This window comes from Sminthopsis crassicaudata, chromosome 3 (genome assembly GCF_048593235.1).
Source record: "Sminthopsis crassicaudata isolate SCR6 chromosome 3, ASM4859323v1, whole genome shotgun sequence".
NCBI lineage: Eukaryota > Metazoa > Chordata > Mammalia > Dasyuromorphia > Dasyuridae > Sminthopsis > Sminthopsis crassicaudata.
The window spans coordinates 119,598,764-119,619,196 of NC_133619.1; the positions used below are offsets into that span (position 1 = coordinate 119,598,764).

General features: G+C 33.0%; 1 protein-coding gene across 10 annotated transcripts in view; it reads left to right on the plus strand.

Moving 5' to 3' along the window:
• Nucleotides 1–20,433, plus strand: part of LMO7 (LIM domain 7) — a 239,385-nt gene that overhangs the window by 200,173 nt on the left and 18,779 nt on the right. For 5 of the 10 annotated variants that reach the window (XM_074299281.1, XM_074299282.1, XM_074299285.1 and 2 more), the window contains 9 exons: nt 6,565–6,682; nt 7,821–7,982; nt 9,163–9,350; nt 10,500–10,560; nt 13,313–13,369; nt 15,306–15,331; nt 15,662–15,766; nt 18,289–18,381; nt 18,795–19,234. In XM_074299281.1, the coding sequence (XP_074155382.1) occupies nt 6,565–6,682; nt 7,821–7,982; nt 9,163–9,350; nt 10,500–10,560; nt 13,313–13,369; nt 15,306–15,331; nt 15,662–15,766; nt 18,289–18,381; nt 18,795–19,234 (1,250 nt within the window). The remainder of the gene's footprint in view (nt 1–6,564; nt 6,683–7,820; nt 7,983–9,162; nt 9,351–10,499; nt 10,561–13,312; nt 13,370–15,305; nt 15,332–15,661; nt 15,767–18,288; nt 18,382–18,794; nt 19,235–20,433) is intronic. The other 5 variants (XM_074299286.1, XM_074299283.1, XM_074299284.1 and 2 more) reach the window with 2 other exon arrangements.

The following is a 20,433-nucleotide window of genomic DNA, read 5'->3' on the forward strand; positions in this document are numbered from 1 at the left end:
TCCTAGAGACACTCTGAAAAGCTAGATGACATAGTGAATTGGTACTTGAATCAGGGGATTCTCAGTTCAATTATAGTCTCAGACAGCTAGCTTTAACTAGCTGTGTGATTTTGGGCAAGTTACACTTTTTTGTTTGTCTCACTTTCTTCATCTGTAAAATGAATTGGAGGAGATGACAAACTACTCCATTGCCTTATCAACAAAACAGTTATAGTCACTGGACACCTTACCTCCAAACTGTTGCTACTTAGTAGCCTTAGAGCAGATTTACTTCTCCTTCCTTTGCAAAAGACCTCACTATTTTTCTCATCTTAGAACTTTTCTCTCCAATTCCTGTGAAGAAGATATGTTTTGGATAACTAATCTGGAATAGAATTATTTGTGTTTCCTTTGAGATGTGGGGAGTGTTTCCTAAGTCTTAGTGAAGTTTTAAAGGTTTGGTAGATTTCATAACTTAAAATGACACTGAGAATTTTGGAAAATTGATTATGGATTTATCATATTCTGTTATCCCCCTTAAATTGAGATGGTGCAGTGAATAGAGAGCTAGGAGTGGAGCCAGGAAGACCTGAATTCAAATCTAGACTTAGACACTTAGCTGTGTGACTCTAGACAAGTCACTTAACATTTTCCTATCCCAGTTTCCTCAATTTTAAAATAAAGATAATAATAGCACCTATCTTTCAGGATTATTGTGAAAATCATATGAGGTGATTATAAAATGCTTAATATAATGCCTAGGAATGATCTCTTCTCCATAAATTCTATAAGAAAAAAGAGATGGAAAGAAAAGAGCATACAATACATATTTCCCTTATTTATTGCTTATTGTTGCTGGTGACTAAAACCCTTACAAAGTAATTATGAGACAAGAAAAGTAACGTGGTATCGTTCTCTGTTCTATAATGGGCTCGAGAAAGAGAAGAAACCCTTGCCAAAAACAGCATACAGCAGAACTTTTTTTTTTTTTTTGCAAGACAATTGAGTATTAAGTGACTTGCAATAGGGTCACACAGCTAGAAGTGTTAACTGTCTTGATTTAAGTTAGGTTTGAACTTAGGACCTCCCGACACCATTACTGGTGCCCTATCCACTGTGCCATCTAATTGTCCTAAAGTATAGTGGAATAGAAGAAAAACAGGTGACTAAGTCCTTTGGAAGTCAGCCTAGAATCAAGAAGTACACCTAAAGTTTATCTGTAAGATCTGGGATCAAGGCCAATTGTTGAGAATTAGTATTTCTGTGATCTTAAGCAAGCCTATTTCCTCACATCTAAAATGGAGATAAAAATATCTGTTGCCCTTACTTTGCAGTGTTATTTTGAGGTTAAAATGGGCTAATTTATGCCAAATATTTTGTTAATCTTAAGGCAATCTATAAGTGTCAAATATTATTGTTTGATTCTCATCTTTGTGTATAATGGAAGTTACTGTTGCTGTTTTCACCCATTGATTCCCTCTTTCCACTCTACCTCTACTTTATCCTGCCCTATTTAGATCCCTTCCTTCATTAACTGCACCTTTTGTAGTTGTCTTGGCTAGTAGGGAAGAAGGAAATACTACAGTCACAGAACCAAAGAATTTCAAAGTTGAAAGGGACTGTAGCTGTCATCTAGATTAATCTGTATTCCACCTTTCCTTTCTCTCATATCTTCAACTACCACATACTCAAGATGCACTCATCCAGTATTTTTGGGAGAGGACCTCTTGAGGGAAAATACTACCTCCTTTGGTGGCCCATTTATATGAGATGGTTAACTTCCATAATTCCATTAGTAAAGTATAGTACTTTAATGTTAAATGAACTTTGGTGATTTGACCTGGGAAACAGGAACTTTTAATATGCTTTTTACCACAATTTTTCATATTAGAACTCAAAACACAGAAAAAATTGATTTGCAAACATATTTTTGAAAACAATGCCTTGCTAAATTTTATCTGTATGTAATGTAAATAGTTACCTTTTCCTTTATTTGCAATAGTCAGTTATGGAATAACAATGTTGGAGCTGAAAGGGATATGAGAATCCATTTAGTCTTGTCCCCTCATTTTATAGATGAATAATATGTTTTTGAGATTTCTCAGATTTGAGGATGCCAACATATGTCTGTAAGGCATTTAAGGAAGATAGGTCTTCTAATCCCTAATTTCTAGGTAGTTTCATTTACTATAAATTGATATTTCCCTTCTTATTAAATGTTCTATGAGTAGCAAAGCCTATAGTTTTTTTTAACTGATAACCAGTTCTGATTTTCCAAAAATAATAATAATGATAAAAATTTTACTAAAAATGGGTCAAGGATTTTTAATAGTTATCAGTTTTATATACTTTGATAACACGAACATATAATAGAGTACTTTATACTCCATACTATACTAATATCTCATATACACTTATATGGTATTGGGGAGTGGGATATAAAGTTTAGATAAGACAAAATACCTCTGGAAATACAGAATAGTAGAAAAAATATACCAACAAAATAGCTGTAATTCACAAAGTTGTATAAATGCATTAGAAATTTTAAGAAACATTATTCTTATAAAACCCTATATATTTTTTATTAAATTTTGTTAACACATCAGCTAGAGATAATTACTAAGCTGGGGAGAATCAGAGAAGACTTCCTAATACAGTTAGCTCTTGAGTTGGACCTTAAACGAAGTGTTAAACATTCTAGAGGTGAAGAGGGAGATTCAGAAATTCCTGGCAAAAGAAACAATCACTTAGTTGAAAAGCCTTTATTCTATGCCAAATTCTATATTTAGGCCTGAAGAGACAAAGAAAGACAAAAACAGCCCTTAGCCTCAAGGGCCTCACATTTAATAGAAGAGATGATTTGTGTATAACTAGGAACATATAAGATAATTGTTGAGATGGAAGGCAGTTTGAGAATAGAAGGCATTTATCTCTGTTAAGGAAATCAACAAAAACCTCTATAATAAGAGTAAACATGAGAGAATCAGAAAAGCATAATGCCTAATCAGGAACAGTATGTAATTCTGCTTTGTTTGAGGATAGAGTAAATAAAAAGGAATTGTCTGGAATAAAACTGGAAAGGCAGAATGTTGTCAGATTGTTTGAATGGCAGGTGAAAGAATTTTACTCAGGCAATTGGGAAGCAGTAGATGTTTTTAAATAAACATTTAGGCTAAGTGCTGGGGATACAAAGATATGTAAAAGCCGGTCCCATGCAAATAATTATGTGCAAACAATAGAAAAATTAAATTGAAAATAATCCATAGAGGAAAAGGGACTAGAATGGGTTTGGCTGATGAGAACAGAGAATGGAGAGGAGATTCAAGAAAAGTTGTAGAGGTGCAGTTGAAAGAATTTGATAACCTGATTGGATATCAGAAACAAGAGAGAAAAACACCAGGATTATGAATAACAAGTAAGGAGTGAATGATATCTGAGATACATATAGTGGTATCCAAAAAAGAAGCACATTTGGTAAAAAATAAGCTCATGTAGGAACTCGTTGAGTTTGAGGTACCCATGAAATATCTAAGTATCATTATTTAAATCCCAGCTTCTGGGATGACTCCATGTGGATTGTGATAACTGAATGTGGGGATTGTGAAATTATGATTTATTATTGGTAAATGTTTGATTTGTATACTTATTTTACATGCCTGTATATGCGAGGTCATGTAAAAATTTCTTGGGCAAAAAGGGGTCACAAGTGGAAAAAAATTTAAGAAATCCTGATTTAAATAATGGTTCAAAATTCTAAAAATAATTGTTTTAGTGAGTACCATATTACCCATCCATTTCCCTCTCAAAAGCCCAACAAAAACTAAAATTCTCCTTTTCCTTATTTTACTTTAGCTTATTCATATTTGAAGTCAGGTTTGTTTTTGAATATTGGAAAAAAGGTTAAGCTGATGAATAGCTTTCTAAGTATTAGGTAGTACACAAATGTACAAGACTTTGCTTTTATATCATTAATTTATATGGCCAAGAAAAATATTCACCAGCTAAATGTTTGATTAGACTCAGGAATTTAGTCTATGGCTACTATTTCAAAACTTTTCCTATCACATTTTTAGATGTGTCAATTCAGTATTTCTTTGCAGAATCATTTTAACTATAAAACTATTGCTTTTGACCTGTATTTGTTGCACACATTAGCACTTCCATTGTTACTTAGATAGATACCTGGCCAACTGAATCCTAATTTAGAGACCTTATCAGTTTTACAAGGGTTGATTAATAGATCATGATAAACATCTGCTCGGATCCTGATGTAAAAAAAGAAAGTTAACGTTTAAGATAAAATGCTTCTTTATAATTCTGTCCCCTTTCCCCCCTTTTTCTTTTACCTTCCCTTTTTTTAAACCAGCAACTAAGAATTTTAGCTTCTCCTTTTCAGTCAATCAAAGCAAAAATATAGAAATAATGATTTTTCTTCTCAAGGTTTTAAGAAAATGCCTGTTGGTGTATTTTTAGGGGGAGGGAGAGAAATAACCTTTTCTGCTTCTCCTAATGAGCAGTTTACACATGAACATGATCAAAGAATTTTAGAGCTAGTAAGAGACAGAGCTTAAACTAGATTCCAGGTCTCTTGACCTGCACTACTCCCCACCCTCACTTCATTTTTATTTTAATTACATTTCATTAATCTTTATTATTTAAAAAAGCACCACCACTAATAGTATAATAATAATAATAATAGCACATTTATGTAGCACTTTACAACTATTACCCTATTTGTTCTAATGAAAATATTATTTTCACTTCATAGATGTAGAAACTGAGTCTAAGAGCACCTATTGACTTGTCCACTGTCATATAGTTAATGAGTATCTGAAACAGGATTTGAACCTGTTTTCCTGACTTCAAGCTCAGAGCTTAGTCCACTCTACCACTTACCTGTCAACAGCTGTTATCCTTTTTCTTCACTGTTTCTGTTAGAGATCTTTTTCATTAAAATCTTCCAATAGAGATTTCACAATCTTCTCGGCAAATGGCAGTCCATCAGCCCATAATCCATCTGGTCAGGAAGTTCCTCATGTTTTTCCCAAATTCCTCTTCATGTGGGTTAAACTCATTCCTTTTCATCTTCTCTTTGGTGTAAATGGATATTGGCCACTAACCTCCATCTACAAAGTATCCTTTCATGTATTTTAAAGCTGGTTATTAAATCCCACCTCCCCTTCTACCCTCAATCCTCATCTTTTCCTTTCCCAGCTAAGTAACCTCAATTAGAACCTTGAAAATCAAACCTAGTATTTAATTCCTTGGTTTTACATAGCATTGAATTCTGTAGTTTTGTTGGCTTTTTAATTCTTATTTCAATTGGTAACAGTGGTAAAGATAGAAAGAAATCAACATTTACTGACTGCTCATTTTCATTGACTCATCACTAATTTCAGCATCCTTTGGTTTGGGGTTAAGGGATAGTACAATGAATAATCTCTCTTAGGAGGATGTTTTAGTCTTCAACTAAACTTAAAATATGATATTATTATTTTAAAATAATAAATTACATGTATATAGCATTTTTACAAAGTGCCTACCCCACAACAAACCTGTTGGTAATTAACATAATGTGTTGTTATACTAATTTTGGTATAGATCTTAAAGGATTGCTTAAGGTCATGTAGAAAATAAGAGGCAATATGAAGATTCTAACTCAAAATCCAGCATGCATTCTCAACTCCAAATCCTACTGTAGTAATAGTGATCAAGGTATTCTTTGATATGGTGGGACCTCCAATGAATGTGATGAGTTTAAAGGGCATGGACCTTTTTTAGATTGTACCAATTCCTATGTAGCTGGACATGCACAATTAGCTCCCTGATTAATGAATGGCTTTAAATTTCTTTGCTTCCTTTACTGAAACTATGTTTTACAAAGATTCCTTTAGAGTAGAACTTTTTGAATTTGCTTGTGGCCAATTTTTTTTATTAGATGAGAGAAATACCATTATTCATCTTTGAAATATTGAGGATACTGTTGGGAACAAATCCATAAATCTTTTCCAAATGCATTTACCATGTAGCATGTACAGCCAAATAATTAATTTGCATAGCCACCTTCCAAAGGATTTATACTCTTTCATAAATACTACTCCAGTGTATCTGGATAGAGTCATTTTATGTAGGGTTCTCTAGCCTTGTGAATAGGAAAATTTAGGCAGTGGAAGTTGTCAATAGGAAAATTTAGGCAGTGGAAGTTGTCATTTAGAAAGGGCTATTTTTGGGCTAGATCTTGACTGCCAAACTAATTAATTTAGGTAGTGAATTGAATTTAGGCAAAAAACAACATTTTCAATCTTTGCTTTGTCAGTGAAGATGTTATAGGTATTGAGAGGAAAACCTCTTATATATTTTTGGGTATAAAAAATGCACTGATATCTGAACCAAATATAAAACTATAATAAATGAACAAACAAGGTTTTACCTAGTTTGTGAAAATAGAAAATTCCTTCCCTAGTTATTTTCTCCTAAGATAATTAAAGTGTATTCTATAAGCTTCCTTATTTACTTAGTGGATGGACTTTCCTCATGTAGATGCCAGATGACACCTGATCTCATTGTGTCGTGTTTCATTTTCAGGATCAGTTCAGTGATATGAGAATCATTATGATCCACAGCCCTGGGAACAGTGATGCTGACTTTGGATTTACAGTAAGATGGGATATTTCTGGAATCAGCGTGCAATCAGTTGAAGCAGGTAAATTCCTAGTTTAGCCTTATTGTGAACTTTATTCTCATATAGTGTTTACAATGGGTATAAACAAAGCTACTATGAATTTCAGACTGGAAGAGAGAATGTACATGAAAAAAGTATAACAATGAAAGGAACCTTTCTATCTTCCCCTTGTCTTATTCAATTTTTTTTTCTTCTAGATTCTCTTAAATTTTCATTATTTGTAAAGCTTTGCCTGAAATTTTATATTCCTAAACACTAATGAAAGAATGAAGATTCAGGAAATGTTTTTCCTTATTCCATGTTATTCCCCATCTACACATATTTTAAATTATATAATTTATAGGTACTTGGAATATATGAAGGTATAATTATTATGTCCCACAAATACTTGAGAATTCCCCATAAAAATACCTTCCTCTCCTGCATCCCTCCTTCTCTTTTGTCCAGTGATGCTTCTAGATATGTTTAGTTGAATTAGGGGAGGACCTTTGCAAAACAGTTCCTGAACTTAGAGCTAACTCTTATTAGGTTTGAATAAACTTGATCATACACTTTTTTTTTTTTGAAAGACTGGGTTAGGAGGGAAAACAGATATTTATTGTTCCAGTGAATTCTGGTAAAAAAGAATAGTGATGTATTCCTTTAATTTTCAAAAGTAACTCATGGAAGTCAATAATTTTAATTGTTGGAGAGCATTACTCTTAACTGAATACATTTAATCTTTTAGTTCTGTTATTTTTTTTGGCATTAGAGTTTGAAACTCAGCCTTGCATGTTTCAGAATTTTTCCATTTGAAAGTGACTTTTAAAAATTATTATGTACTACAGTTTTTAATGAAAGGAATTTTTTTCATAGACCAGATAATATTTTCTTGTCATCATGGTTTTATGTTGTTTTAAATAAAAATATCTACTAAAAATGGAACATCCTTTAGTCTTATAATTCGCACAAACTTTTTCACCTTATTCATTTATTGCAAGACTTTATATATAATTCTATTTTGTCAATCATTTTGTGTTTGCATATATTCTACCTGATCAATGATCTATGGAAAGTAACACAATAGTTATCCTTCCACTTCCCCCCCATGAATATTCTGATTAGCCAAAAAAAGTTGATCATTCAAACTGATATTAAATTTACTTTGAAATTTTTTTAGGTAGCCCAGCAGCATTATCTCAGCTACAGGTAGATGATGAAATTATTGCTGTTAACAACACCAAGTTTTCAAATAAGGACACAGATAAATGGGAGGAGATCATGGCTAATGCACGAGAAACTGGAAACCTAGTTGTAGATGTCAGACGTTATGGAAAAAATGGTGAGGAGTTATTTGTTTGATATGTGATGTGTGTGTGTATGTATGAGTGTGCAAGCACATACATGTATGTGCTTGTATTTGGTATATGGTGGACGTCTTGACTTTACTGCAGCAACATTTTTTACAAAAAGTGTTTTATGATAATGTGAAAGAATTTGAATGTTGTCTTTAGTGTGTTGCCTATAAACTTCTTCACTAGCAAATATACTGAAATTTATCATATGTAGGACTTAGTATGGACATTCTATCATGAATTCATGTACTCAGGACTTTATGGTTGAGATTCTTCAATAATTCGTTATCAGTTTATTAATAATGCATTTTTTGGTTATTTTTACATATATTCTAGTTTTCAGTGTGTAAAGGAAAACTGGGTAGATTATGTTCCTATTATTGATTTGTAAGAAATATGTTAGTATTTCTTGTTACCATTCACAACTCTAATAATAATTCAGTGGATAAATGATCTTGTCAATGTAGTTACTCCCTCCAGTATTGCGTAGGGTAACTCATTCATCCTTTCTCATTATGTATGACTCTTTATCCATATCTTTCCATTTATTATTCATGGGGAACTTCCAATGTTCTTTCCTCTAGTCTTTTAATATTACTTAAGTACCAGTGTAGATCTTTGTAGTAGTGGTAGTAGTAGTAATGGTGATAGTAGTATGGTAGTAGTAGTAGTAGTTGTGGTAATAGTAGTTGTAGTCATACTCATAATCATAGTAGTAATTGATACTTTATATAGGATGTTAAGATTTATAGGATATTCCATTTTTAAAATCTCATTTAATTATCTCCTTTTTGAGGAGGATAAATTACCTAGCCTCATCTCAATCCCAACTATGACCAGTTTTCATTTATGATAATTTAATCATTTAATACAAAACCTTGGCATATGGTATTATTTCAGTAAATTTGCTTGTATGTTTGGGATTTTGCTTTTTTTTTTTTGTTTGTTTTTGTTTTTGTTTTTGTTTTTGTTTTAACTTAACCCTCTCTTTTGGGGAAGGTGGTCTGTTTAATGAAAGCCCTAACACATTTCTCTGCTTCCTTCCTGATTTATCTCTCTCAGTTTTATGTTTGCATTTTGTTTTCTTTGAATGTATTGTCAATAATGTTGTTCTTTCCACTTTGACATTTATCTATACTCATTCCTTGATCTCGATGTGCCAATCAGACTGGGGCAAAGACCAACCTTCCCTGCCATTTATACGGCATAAAACCCTCAATCTCACCAGTATGGCTACCAAAATTATAGGTTCACCTGAAACTAAGTGGATTGATGCAACTTCCGGAGTTCACCATACAGACAAGGCTTCAAATCTTTCAATAAGAAGCAATTTCTCCGAAAGTCTTCAAAATTCTGTAAGTTTGATTTCTGAGAAGTAGAAAGTGGTTACATCAAGGGACTTGAGTAGGAATTAGAAAGATTAGATTGGATTCCAATTGGGATTGGAAAGAGCTTAGATTGTGTGTTTAGCCAAATTACAATACTTTTTTGTGTTATAAATTTTAGGAATGCTATACAGTGGTTAACTTGGAATATAGATTTTTAGGGATGCTTACAATATTACATCATTTATGTGATGCTTTTGCATCACATTAAAAAGCCAAAAGATTCCAGAACTGAGTTATTTATTTTTGATCAACCTTTTAAACAAATACATATGCACATTTATAAGAACTGTGTTAAGGAGAGGTATAGAATATGATGTTTTCTATTGCATGTTTTAAAATTGCAGCTAAATTGAAATGAATGCTTGCAATTTAAAGTTCTATAAAATGCTTACTGATTTTATGCAGACTATATTTACATATACCACAACATTTGATGTCTTTTTACATGTGAGGGGAAAATTTTAAATTAAAAAAAAGATAATTTTTATGAGAAATTTTAAAAAAATTTTTGAAGTAGTTGTTTTGGGGTGGGAGGTGGGTGGAGGATGGAAAGAGAGAGATAAATTGGAAACACAAGGTTTTGCAAAGGTGAATGTTGAAATCTACCTTTGCATGTATTTGGAAAAATAAAATACTATTAATTTTTTTTTAATTTTGTAAAAAAAATTCTTGAAACAGTTATTATAGAGAGTCTTTCAAAAGTAAAAGAATATTCTTTCTATATAGGAGCTAGATGCTTAATTTAAATGGAAATTTTTCTGTTATATAAGCCTTTAACTTTCTTTTGAGAACACTATTATAATCTTTCTGGGACATTATTTTTTTACTTTCATTTCTAATGCAAACCATTAAATTGGAATGGTATTATGATTATAATGTTTCCTGGAGAATTATGACTGGTTTACCTTAAAACCATCAATTTTTATAGCTAATCATTAATCTTTAAGCAAATGTTACAGAATACTGAAGTATAGTTAAGATTCATTAATAACTCTTCAAGCTTACCTCTTTTGAAAATGTTTTCACTTAATAGGAATCACAATACTAATTTGGTTCATGTATTTTTAAAACCCATTTAGAGAAAATAACATGAACCACCTTCTCTCCCTTTTACAGAATATGGAAACAAAAGGAATAAATGGCATAAGTGATGAAAATAGCTCTACTGAACCCAAAGGTAAATGCTCATAGTATCACACATCTATATGGAAAGGAACAGGTGTAGTACTCAGATTCTGTTGTTGTAAAAATTAATAACTTTGAGTGAAATAAAAACTGACCTGCTGCAAGTTGAAACTAAAAGAGTTAGGAACACCCAGATCCAATTGCAAGCAGGTGTACTGGAGCTTAATTCCACTAAGTGCTGAATAGCTCTAGAATAGTGCTTGGAACATTGGCAGCAAGGTCTGGATCTCTATGTGCTAATTGCAACTTTTTCTGCTAGAAAGGAAAAAGAAGACTAAGGTACCTTCTCTAGCTGAGATAAAATACATACTCACTCCTTTTGAAAGGGCTCTCTCTCCCTGTTCCTGTTTCTGTCTTCTCTTCCTCCTCCCCTTCTCTTTCTCTTCCTCCTCCCTTTCTCCCTCTCCCAATCTCCTTCTTTCCCTCTCCCTCCTCTCCTTTTCCCCTTCCCCCTCTCCCACTTCCTTTCCTCTCCATTTTTCCCTCCATCTCCCTCTTCCCTTCCTCCTTCTCCCTTCTCTCCCTCTCTCCTCTTCCTCCTTTCTCCCTCTCCCACTCCTCCTATAATCTGTCTCTCCATCTACATCTCTGTTTTTCTCTTTCTCTTAGATATTTTTTTTAGTGGGTGGGCAGCTAGTCCATGTAGTCAGAAAGACTCAATTTTGTGAGTTTATATCTGGCCTGAGACCTTTCTTTACTAGCTGGGCAAGACCTTGGAGAAGGAAATAGCAAACAATTCTAGTATCTGCCAAGAAATCTAAAATGGTATCATAGTCATCCATTAATGAAAGGAATGAACAACAATTTTGTAGGAGAATATAAAAGGGAATAACATATGTCATTTTGCCAGTTCTTGCCCTATTTCTGAATCAGACTATTTAGAGATATTAAATTCTATTTGTCAATTACTGTCAGTGGAAGCAACTTCATGTGAAGAAACAAATGAGAGGACCTTCATTTTGGGGGCAGCTGCATTGCATTGCAGATAGAATATTTTCTTGAGTTCCTATCCTGCCTCAGATATTTACTAGCTCTGTAGCTTTACTTAAGTCACTTAACTCAGCATCAGTGTTCTCATTCATAAAGTGGAAATAATAATAGTATCTTCTTTCCAGGGTAGTTTTGGACAAAAATGACATAACATATATAAAGTCAATCAGACCAGTCAATTAGCATTTTTTAAGTGCCTGCTGTCTATTGGGCATTGTTTTAGGGGATGCAAAGGCATTAAAAAAACCAAAAAAATATACAAATAAGCAAACACATACAGACATGATACCTAGAAAACAAAAATAACTCTCCCCCCATAGTCTTTGCTATGTAGGAGATCATATGCCAGAGGGGGAGATAACATGCAAACAACTATGTACAAACAAGGCACAAAAAAGGCACACACACACAAAAGGCACAAAAGTTTGTTTTGAAAATCTGAAAGTACCATATAAATACTAGCCACTATTATTGAGAGGTGTATTATATGCTACGTTTTAACCTTGGAACTCTATTGGTATTAGTCTGCCTTAATACATTTTTAGGTTTGGTACCTTTGAACATGAAATACTCAGGTATGGAAATTTTGTATGAATTCACAAATTAACCACATCTCTCCCTTCTCTCTTACATAGCCTTTCAAAAATATGCTTTGAATAAATGTTAATTTTTTTGATTTTATATTTTCTATGATACATTTCATATTGAGGAGCTTTTTATAAAAATCACTTTCCTTGTGTTTATGATTTTGTTGGGTTTAGGCCTGATACTGCTGGATTTTACTTCAAGATTCATACATAAAAAGAAAGGACCAGAGCTTTTGACTAGTAAATTAGTAGTAATTGACAATATTCATTACATTTTTTCTGATTGATCCAGGTGGAATAATTTTTAGGTAAAGACCATGTGAAAAATTGATGGGAGATACTAGAATAAAAGTTATTCTCCTTGTTCTGTCATCTGATTAGTCTTTTTCATCTTATCTTTAAGATCTTGAAACTGAATCTAGATTTTCTAGAAACACTGATATGCTTTTGAAAGAATTTAATTTTTTTTTTACCTATTTTCATATTCTAAACTCCTCTCCCCTACAATTTAGAGGTCATTTCTTATATTTCTATGTGGTGACTTTCCTCTCCCTTCTTCGTAGTTTGCTATTGTAGATAAAGTAGGATGAAAACAGTTCTGTTATTAACAGTGGCTCTTATAAATAGAGAGGAGTTTACACCAATTCATAGTGATTTTTAAAAAAGAAATTTCCCTACAGAATACACTTAATCTGGATGGGAAATGAAAGCCTTTTAGGCTGAGTATTGTGCATTTTAACTGCCAGTGTTATATCCCTCTGCTAAAATGTATTACTGAATAGTTTACTACTTTTACTAATTTGAATGCTAAGTAACCTACTAAAAAGATCTGTGTCTGTGCATTAAAGCATTCCATATCCTCCATTGCCTTCAGTTTTTTTTTTTTTTTTTTTTTTTAAGTTAAGCTTCATGATTACCTCATAAAGCAGGAAGTTCCCCATCACTGAAGGTAGAGGCTACTTGTCTGTGATGTGTTAGGGACAATTAAGGATCTTGACAAGTTTAGTCATTCAACAAGCATTTCTTAAGTGCTTATTGTGTGCAAAATGATGTCAGTGGTCGCTTCCAGATGTCAAATTTTATGAAATGTCATTTGTTTTCCTTGGGTTATAGATGAAAATGAGTAAGATATGATATTGATTTATGTTTTTTTCATTTTTCAACTAGCATCTGAACCTATTTCTTTGAAAAACTTAAAAAGGCGATCACAATTTTTTGAACAAGGTAAACTGCACAGCTAACAATTCATGTACTTTCATGAAATTGTTCCCACTATATTTTCTTCTTAACTGGTCTGTGGTTCTGGGTACTAAGCCTCTTCAACATCATTTATTGTTGTTATGACCAAGCAACATAATCCATTTCCATTCTTTCCCCAGGGTCATCAGGTTTTTCTTACAGTTCATGGGTCTACCTTTGTGGTAATGGGTCTTTGTGTGTCCTTTTTATACCTGTAAAACTTTTTTTTCCCCTCTTAAACTGAAATGCTGTTGAAATAAAAAAACAAAAACACAACACTTCTTTCCACTGAGTAACAGTAAGAAATGAGGAACTTTGTTCAAGCCTGACTGCTTCCTGTATAATGCATACTACTAGATTACACCAACATATATACTTGATGCTAAATTTTAAAGTGTTTTTGAAATAGTTGTATTTTTGTTAAAGATCAGATTTTGTTTAGAGGGGATTCCCCCCCCCCCCAAAAGAGAGTCCTGGAAAAAATTGGTGCTTGTGTGCTGCCAAGTTAATTTGGAAGTGACTTAAAATAGCTCAATTATGGAAGCAGGAAGCATTGGAGTCTAAATTTCTGAAAGATACTTTATGTTGGTGTAATCCTATGGAGCCGATGCCTTTTGTTGTGCTCTCTGCATGCTATATATTTTTTTCACATTTTCAAATTTGTCTAATACTTTACCTTGATAACTGTCATGTCTCATTTTTGTGTTGTCAATGAGAACTTAAAAATAAGAGCCAACATCTAGAACATGGTAGCACATTCAAACTAGGATGTGTTGCTGATTTCTAATGTTACTGCTTCTTACTTTTAAGATTAATGAAATATTTACAAAGTAGCTTGATGACAACTCATATTTTTTTTTTTGGTTTGAATATATTAAGTATGGAATTGATCATCCATTTCTTCTCTAGTGCATTCTAAGCTCCTTATTGATTTGTAAATAAAATAATCCAATCTCATTGAGTATGGGTAAATTGTATTTGTGCTCTCATTTTAGTGTTTGATTCTTTTGCTAAAATACAATGTTCTAAAGCCAAATAACTTGGAATATTGCACTCCTTACCCCAACTTGCTAGGATAAAGCAACTAACTCTTTTCCCATTCTAGTTTTAGCATACTTTTCTCTAATGGACATTTTTCAGAGGAGATGATTAAAAAAAAAAAGGTTTTGAAACAGTTTTGTTTTAATGTGAAAAGTTATAAATATCTATAAATCATTTAGTAATTCCCTATGTTTTAGAAAAAAAAATACAGTGTGGTATTTTTTTCTGATTTTTATCAGCGCATATATATATATATATATATATATATATATATATATATGCATATATATATATATATATATGTAATAGGATAGTTCAAAGAACAAAATAAAGATTTTAACTTTGCATTTCACTGTAAGGAAATGGCAAATGAAACATTTACTCTATAGTGAGTATATTTATAGTGAGCATGTCTTAATTATTAAATGAAATTCAAATCGATACAAACACCTAAGACACTACTTTTATTGCAGTATATATATCAAAGAACTTTATGTTGGTTGGTTCTAGCTGAACCTCAAACTCTTTAAGATATTGTAAAAACACTTTCCAGTATTATGGCAAGCCCTATCTATGAAAGGGAGAACATTGGAAAGTTTCCTTGTAAGTTTAGTGATATATCAACAAGTCCAACTAAACCATTGTTCCTAGGGGTTAGAACCACTTTTAGCTTTTTTTTTCTTCCACTAATATTTTGAAACATGGCTAGTTCTTGATAGAAGTCAGGAGTGAATAAGTTTTTAAAAATCCATTTCATTTAAAAGACAGAATATTGATGCCAAAAGTACACAACAGTATCATTTTTTAGGGAAGGGAGAATATCCAAGTAGTAAATGTCTAATTTAATGTTTTTGTTTTGTTTTTTCCCATTATAATACAGGAAGTTCTGATTCTGTGGTACCTGATGTAAGTAGCATTCATTTGTTGAACTGGAGTAGATAAAATGAGCTTGGTGGGTGGAATTGCTAATTTCTCTGCAAAAATACTTACTATTCTTTGGTATAAGTTGCATGCAGTATTAGCCAGCTATCTTTGTGAATTGAAGATATTAGTGGTTTTAAAAACCACAAATTAAAAATTTCACTAAACATTTAGTGTAGATTAAAGTGAGATAAGCCTATAAATGATAATCTTGTATTGTCATTGCTCAATTTAGCATTTCACCTATCCACATTAATTTAATAAGTTATATATCCCTTTTTCCCCTTTTCCTACTGACTCTTTGTGAAATGTTAGCTTCCAGTTCCAACAATCAATGCTCCCAGTCGCTGGGCTTGGGATCAAGAGGAAGAGAGGAAACGACAGGAAAAATGGCAAAAAGAACAAGATCGTTTGTTGCAGGTAAAGATGAATTATATAAATGATCAGAGCCTAAATTTTGTTTATTGCCTTTGTTCATTCAGTCCTACAGTGTAGTCGAAAGCACTGCTAAAAAGGAATTGCTTATTTAAAAAGGAAAAAAAAAAGAGTGATAAAACTTAACTTTGGAGAAGAGATAATAAAATAAACTCTCTTCATTGTACAAGTGGGTTGCCATGGATGCAGAACATATACTGTATATACTAGCAAACTTTGTGGATATATTAGATAGTTTTATACTACTATTCTCTTGTGCACTTTCCTCCCCTTTTCTTTCTTTTTCTTTGTTATGAGACATGTTCAGTATAGTATAGTACTATGTAGTGGAGGGTAGTATAGAATTATATACTTTATAGATGTGTAGTGTAGTATAGAATAGGAAAATTATATCACTTCTTTTCTCTAAAAAGAGAAGAAATGAACAAAATAGGGATAGACCAGATTGGTGAAGAATTTTAAATGTAAAATAAAAGCATTTATAGTTGATTCTATGAATGGCAAGGAACAACTGGAATTTATTGAGTAGGGGAGATTTTAGAGGTCATTCCAGGAAAATTACTGGCAGTCATGTTGAAAATGGAATGGAATGGGGATAAACTAGAGGCAGGAAAAATCAATAAAGAAGTTATTCTGTGGTTCAGGAAAAAAAGGTGATAAAAGCCTGAATTATGGTGGTGACCTGTGAATGGAGAGAAAGGGTTACATATATATATTACATACACACATATATATGTGTATGTATATATGTAACCCTTTCTCTCCATTCACAGTATGTATATGTATGTGTGTGTATATATATATATATATATATATATATATATATATATATATATATATATATATATATATATATATATATATATATATAAATAAAATGTATATATACATACATACATATACATATATATGTGTATATATACATACATATTCATATATGTATGTATATATATATATATATGTGAAAGGTGCTATGGAGACAGAAATGACAAGATTTGGCAATTGATTGGTTTTATGAGATGAGCGAGATTGAGGATACAAAGATGACAATAAATTTGTGAATTTGGGAGAATGTTGGTGCTCCCAAAAATGATAGTGAAATTCAGAAAAGGACAGAATTTTGTGGAAAAGAAGATGTTATATTTCAGTAATATTGAGTTTAAAATGCCTTTGGATCATCCTGTACAAGATATTTAGAAGGCAGTTGGTGATATGAAGATTAAACTCAGGAGAAATACTAAGACTAAATAGAGAGATTTGGAAATATATCTGCATAGATGTAGTAATTGAATGAATATTGATCTCTATCTGAAAGAGAGATAACCTTTTCATTTAAGATAATTTCAATAGATTTGGGATGGAAAATGCTATGTGTATCCAGAGAGAGAACTATAGAGAATGAATATGAATTGAAGCATATTATTTTCACCTTTTTGTTTGCTTTTTCTTTCTTGTGTTTCTCCCCCCCCCCCTTTGGACCTTATTTTTCTTGTACAACATGATGATGGAAATATTTTTTTTTTAAAGAAAGATACCTTTGTTATGTTGAGAAGGTTTTAGATACTACAGCTTTTTTGATGTTCTCCATAAATATTCAGAAAAGATCAGGTCACATATTTTCTTTTCTTTCTTGCTTGCTTGCTTGCAATTAGGATTAAGTGACTTGCCCAGGTTCATTACAGCTATTATGTATTAAATATCTGAGACAGGATTTGAACTCAGATTCTCCTAATCTATGGCCAGTATTCTTATTTTATCCACTGACTGTACTGTCTAGCTGTCTCAAGTCATATAATTTCTTTTCTCTTTCCTCTCCTCCCCTCTCCTCCCCTCCCCTCCCCTCCCCTCCCCTCCCCTCCCCTCCCCTCCCCTCCTCTCCCCTCCCCTCCCCTCCCCTCCCCTCCCCTCTCCTCTCCTCTCCTCTCTTCCTCTTCCTCTTCCTCTTCCTCTTCCTCTTCCTCTTCCTCTTTTCTTTTCTTTTTTTCTTTTCTTTTCCTTCAATTGGGGTTAAATGACTTGCCCAGAGTTACTTACACAGCCAGGAAGTGTTAAGTGTCTGATCACATTTGAACTCGGGTCCTCTCCAGGGCTGGTATTCTCTCCAGTGCTCCACCTAGTGGTCTCATTATATTCTTTCAAAAAAATAAAACAAAACAATACCATACTTATTTTTTCCTTGATCTTCCAATGTCCATGAAATGCTAATTTTCTTGATTGAATTTCCTGTTTGACAAAGTTCTCCTGTAATTTTTAATTATATAATTTTTAATGAACGGTTTAAAAAAAGGTCTTTATAGCATCTCATTGTCTATTTTAATGGAACTCAGGAAATTTGACATCTTTGGATTTGTGTGTGATAAGTTAAATTTAAAAAGGAATAACTCTTTATCAAATGAAACATTGATAAAAGTTTAGAGTTGTTAGTAACCACTGCTAACTTGAAAAGCCACTAATTTAGAAATAAAACCATCTTCCTTTGATGAGTAACATTCTGCTTTTCTTAACAGGAAAAGTATCAACGTGAACAGGAAAAACTGAGGGAAGAGTGGCAGAGAGCTCAACAAGAAGCTGAGAAGGAGAACTCAAAGTACTTAGATGAGGTAGTATTGGCGCATACTTTCCCCTATTCCATCCCTTCATTTCATTGATGAAATTGAATTTAAGAAGAAAAATACTGTATTTAACCAGCATATCAAAAGGTTTGCTTATTTAGTTCTTTTCAAAGACAGAGTTTGATATGCAACCAATATTCATAGCAGAAAGGTTTACATTTTTAAAAAATTACTTTAAAAGAATCTGAAATTATCCATTTTCTTTCTTTATTAGAGCTGAAGTATCCATGTGTTTTTGTGTGTCAGTGTTTTTCTTTTGATGTTTTTTTTTAAATGTAGTAGCTCAAGGATAGGATGAACACCATCTAAAATAAATGCCTACAAATGTATGTCTTCTGTGTATATTGACACACATACACATGCATGTCTCTCTTTGTGCTATTTTCCCCTCTTTTATTTAGGAACAGATGGCATTAAATTCAAATAGTGTTTCTCTCACCTCGCGTGAGCCTACTCTTGCCAACTGGGAAAGAAATTGGAGAGAAGAAATTTATTCTTCAGACAGGGAAAAAAACAGAGCAGAGGAGGAAGAAAGACTCCGTCATGAAGAACAAAAACGGAAATTAGAAGAGCAGCTTCTCCTTGAGAAAGAGAGGAAAATAAAGGAACTGGAAGAAGTGCAACAGAAGCGGCAGGCAGAGATAGAGGAACAGAAGCGGCGGGAGGAGATAGAGGAACAGAAGCGGTGGGCAGAGATAGAGGAACAGAGGCGACGGGTAGAGATAGAACAGAGGCGACGGGCAGAGATAGAAGAGCAGAAGCGGCGGGCAGAGATAGAAGAGCAGAGGCGGCGGGCAGAAAAAGAGAAAGAAACATCCGTGCAGATATATCAGTATAAAAGGTTGGTGCCATAGCCAAAGTGCACTTGTAGTTTTTTCTAACTTGTCTGAAACCGAAATATCTATTGTTAGCTTATGGTTGCAATTATAGGTCTGTTTATAGTCTGTAACACATAATTTGAAAATGACTTGTTTTGACTCAAGCACACAGCTGCCCCAGAATTCTATCGAGAAAGAGGATACCATCTCATTTATTTATGCTTTTGGACAAGGATTTGTCCTTATGTCTCTTCTCTGTCTGTACTTTCTCCCATGGTAAACTCATCCACAGTTCCAACCATCACCTTTATAACCCGACTTTTTCACAAATCTCTAGTCTGAACTTTTCTTCTGAGCTCAATCTCTCTATTTTGTTATAGATATGAAAATTCAAATGTCCCATTTTTATCTTAAATGCAACATTTCCAAAGCCAAAGGCTTTGTACCAACTTTTTCTTTGTGTTTTTATATTATATATTTATGTATATTAATATATTTTATATATATAATGTGTATATTTAACAGTCATTAATAAGATAGAGCCCCAGTTCTTTCCCTCTTTCCAGCCACTCCCTCACTCATTAGACTTCGCACAAATATGCTATCAACTTAATTACCAAGTATTGAGCATCTACTTTGTATCAGACACTGTGCTACAAGGGATACAGGAAGCATAAATGAAACAATATCTATTTCCAGTGGTCTTGCATTCTAGTGAAGAAGAAAACTGACATATAAAAATATATGTTCAACAGAAATATAAATTGAAAAAAAATACATAATGCATGCGTTAAATTTGTTCAATTTGCCAGCCATTAGCACTTAGTTCAGAAGAAACATGAGAGATACAAAGTTAGAGTCCATCCCAAATATTCATAGAGACTATTTGTGTCCAATTTACAGCAGAGTATTCTAAGCTCATCTTGCTCTGATCAGCCAAAATCAGATATACTTTAACTCTACTCTAACATAGTGTTGTCATTTTAGTCCTCTGAGAATGAAGGATAACAACCAACCATCCAACCAACCAACCAGTAGTTAGGGAGATCAGGAAGAGCTTGATGCAGAAGATGGCACTTTAGCTTTGTCTTAAAATAAAAGAGATACTCTCTGAGATTAAAGTAATGAGGGAGTGCATTGCAGGCATGTGGGACAGTCATTGCTAACACATCAGACAGGAAAGGGAATGTCATGTATGAGGAACAAAGGATTGTGATTTGGG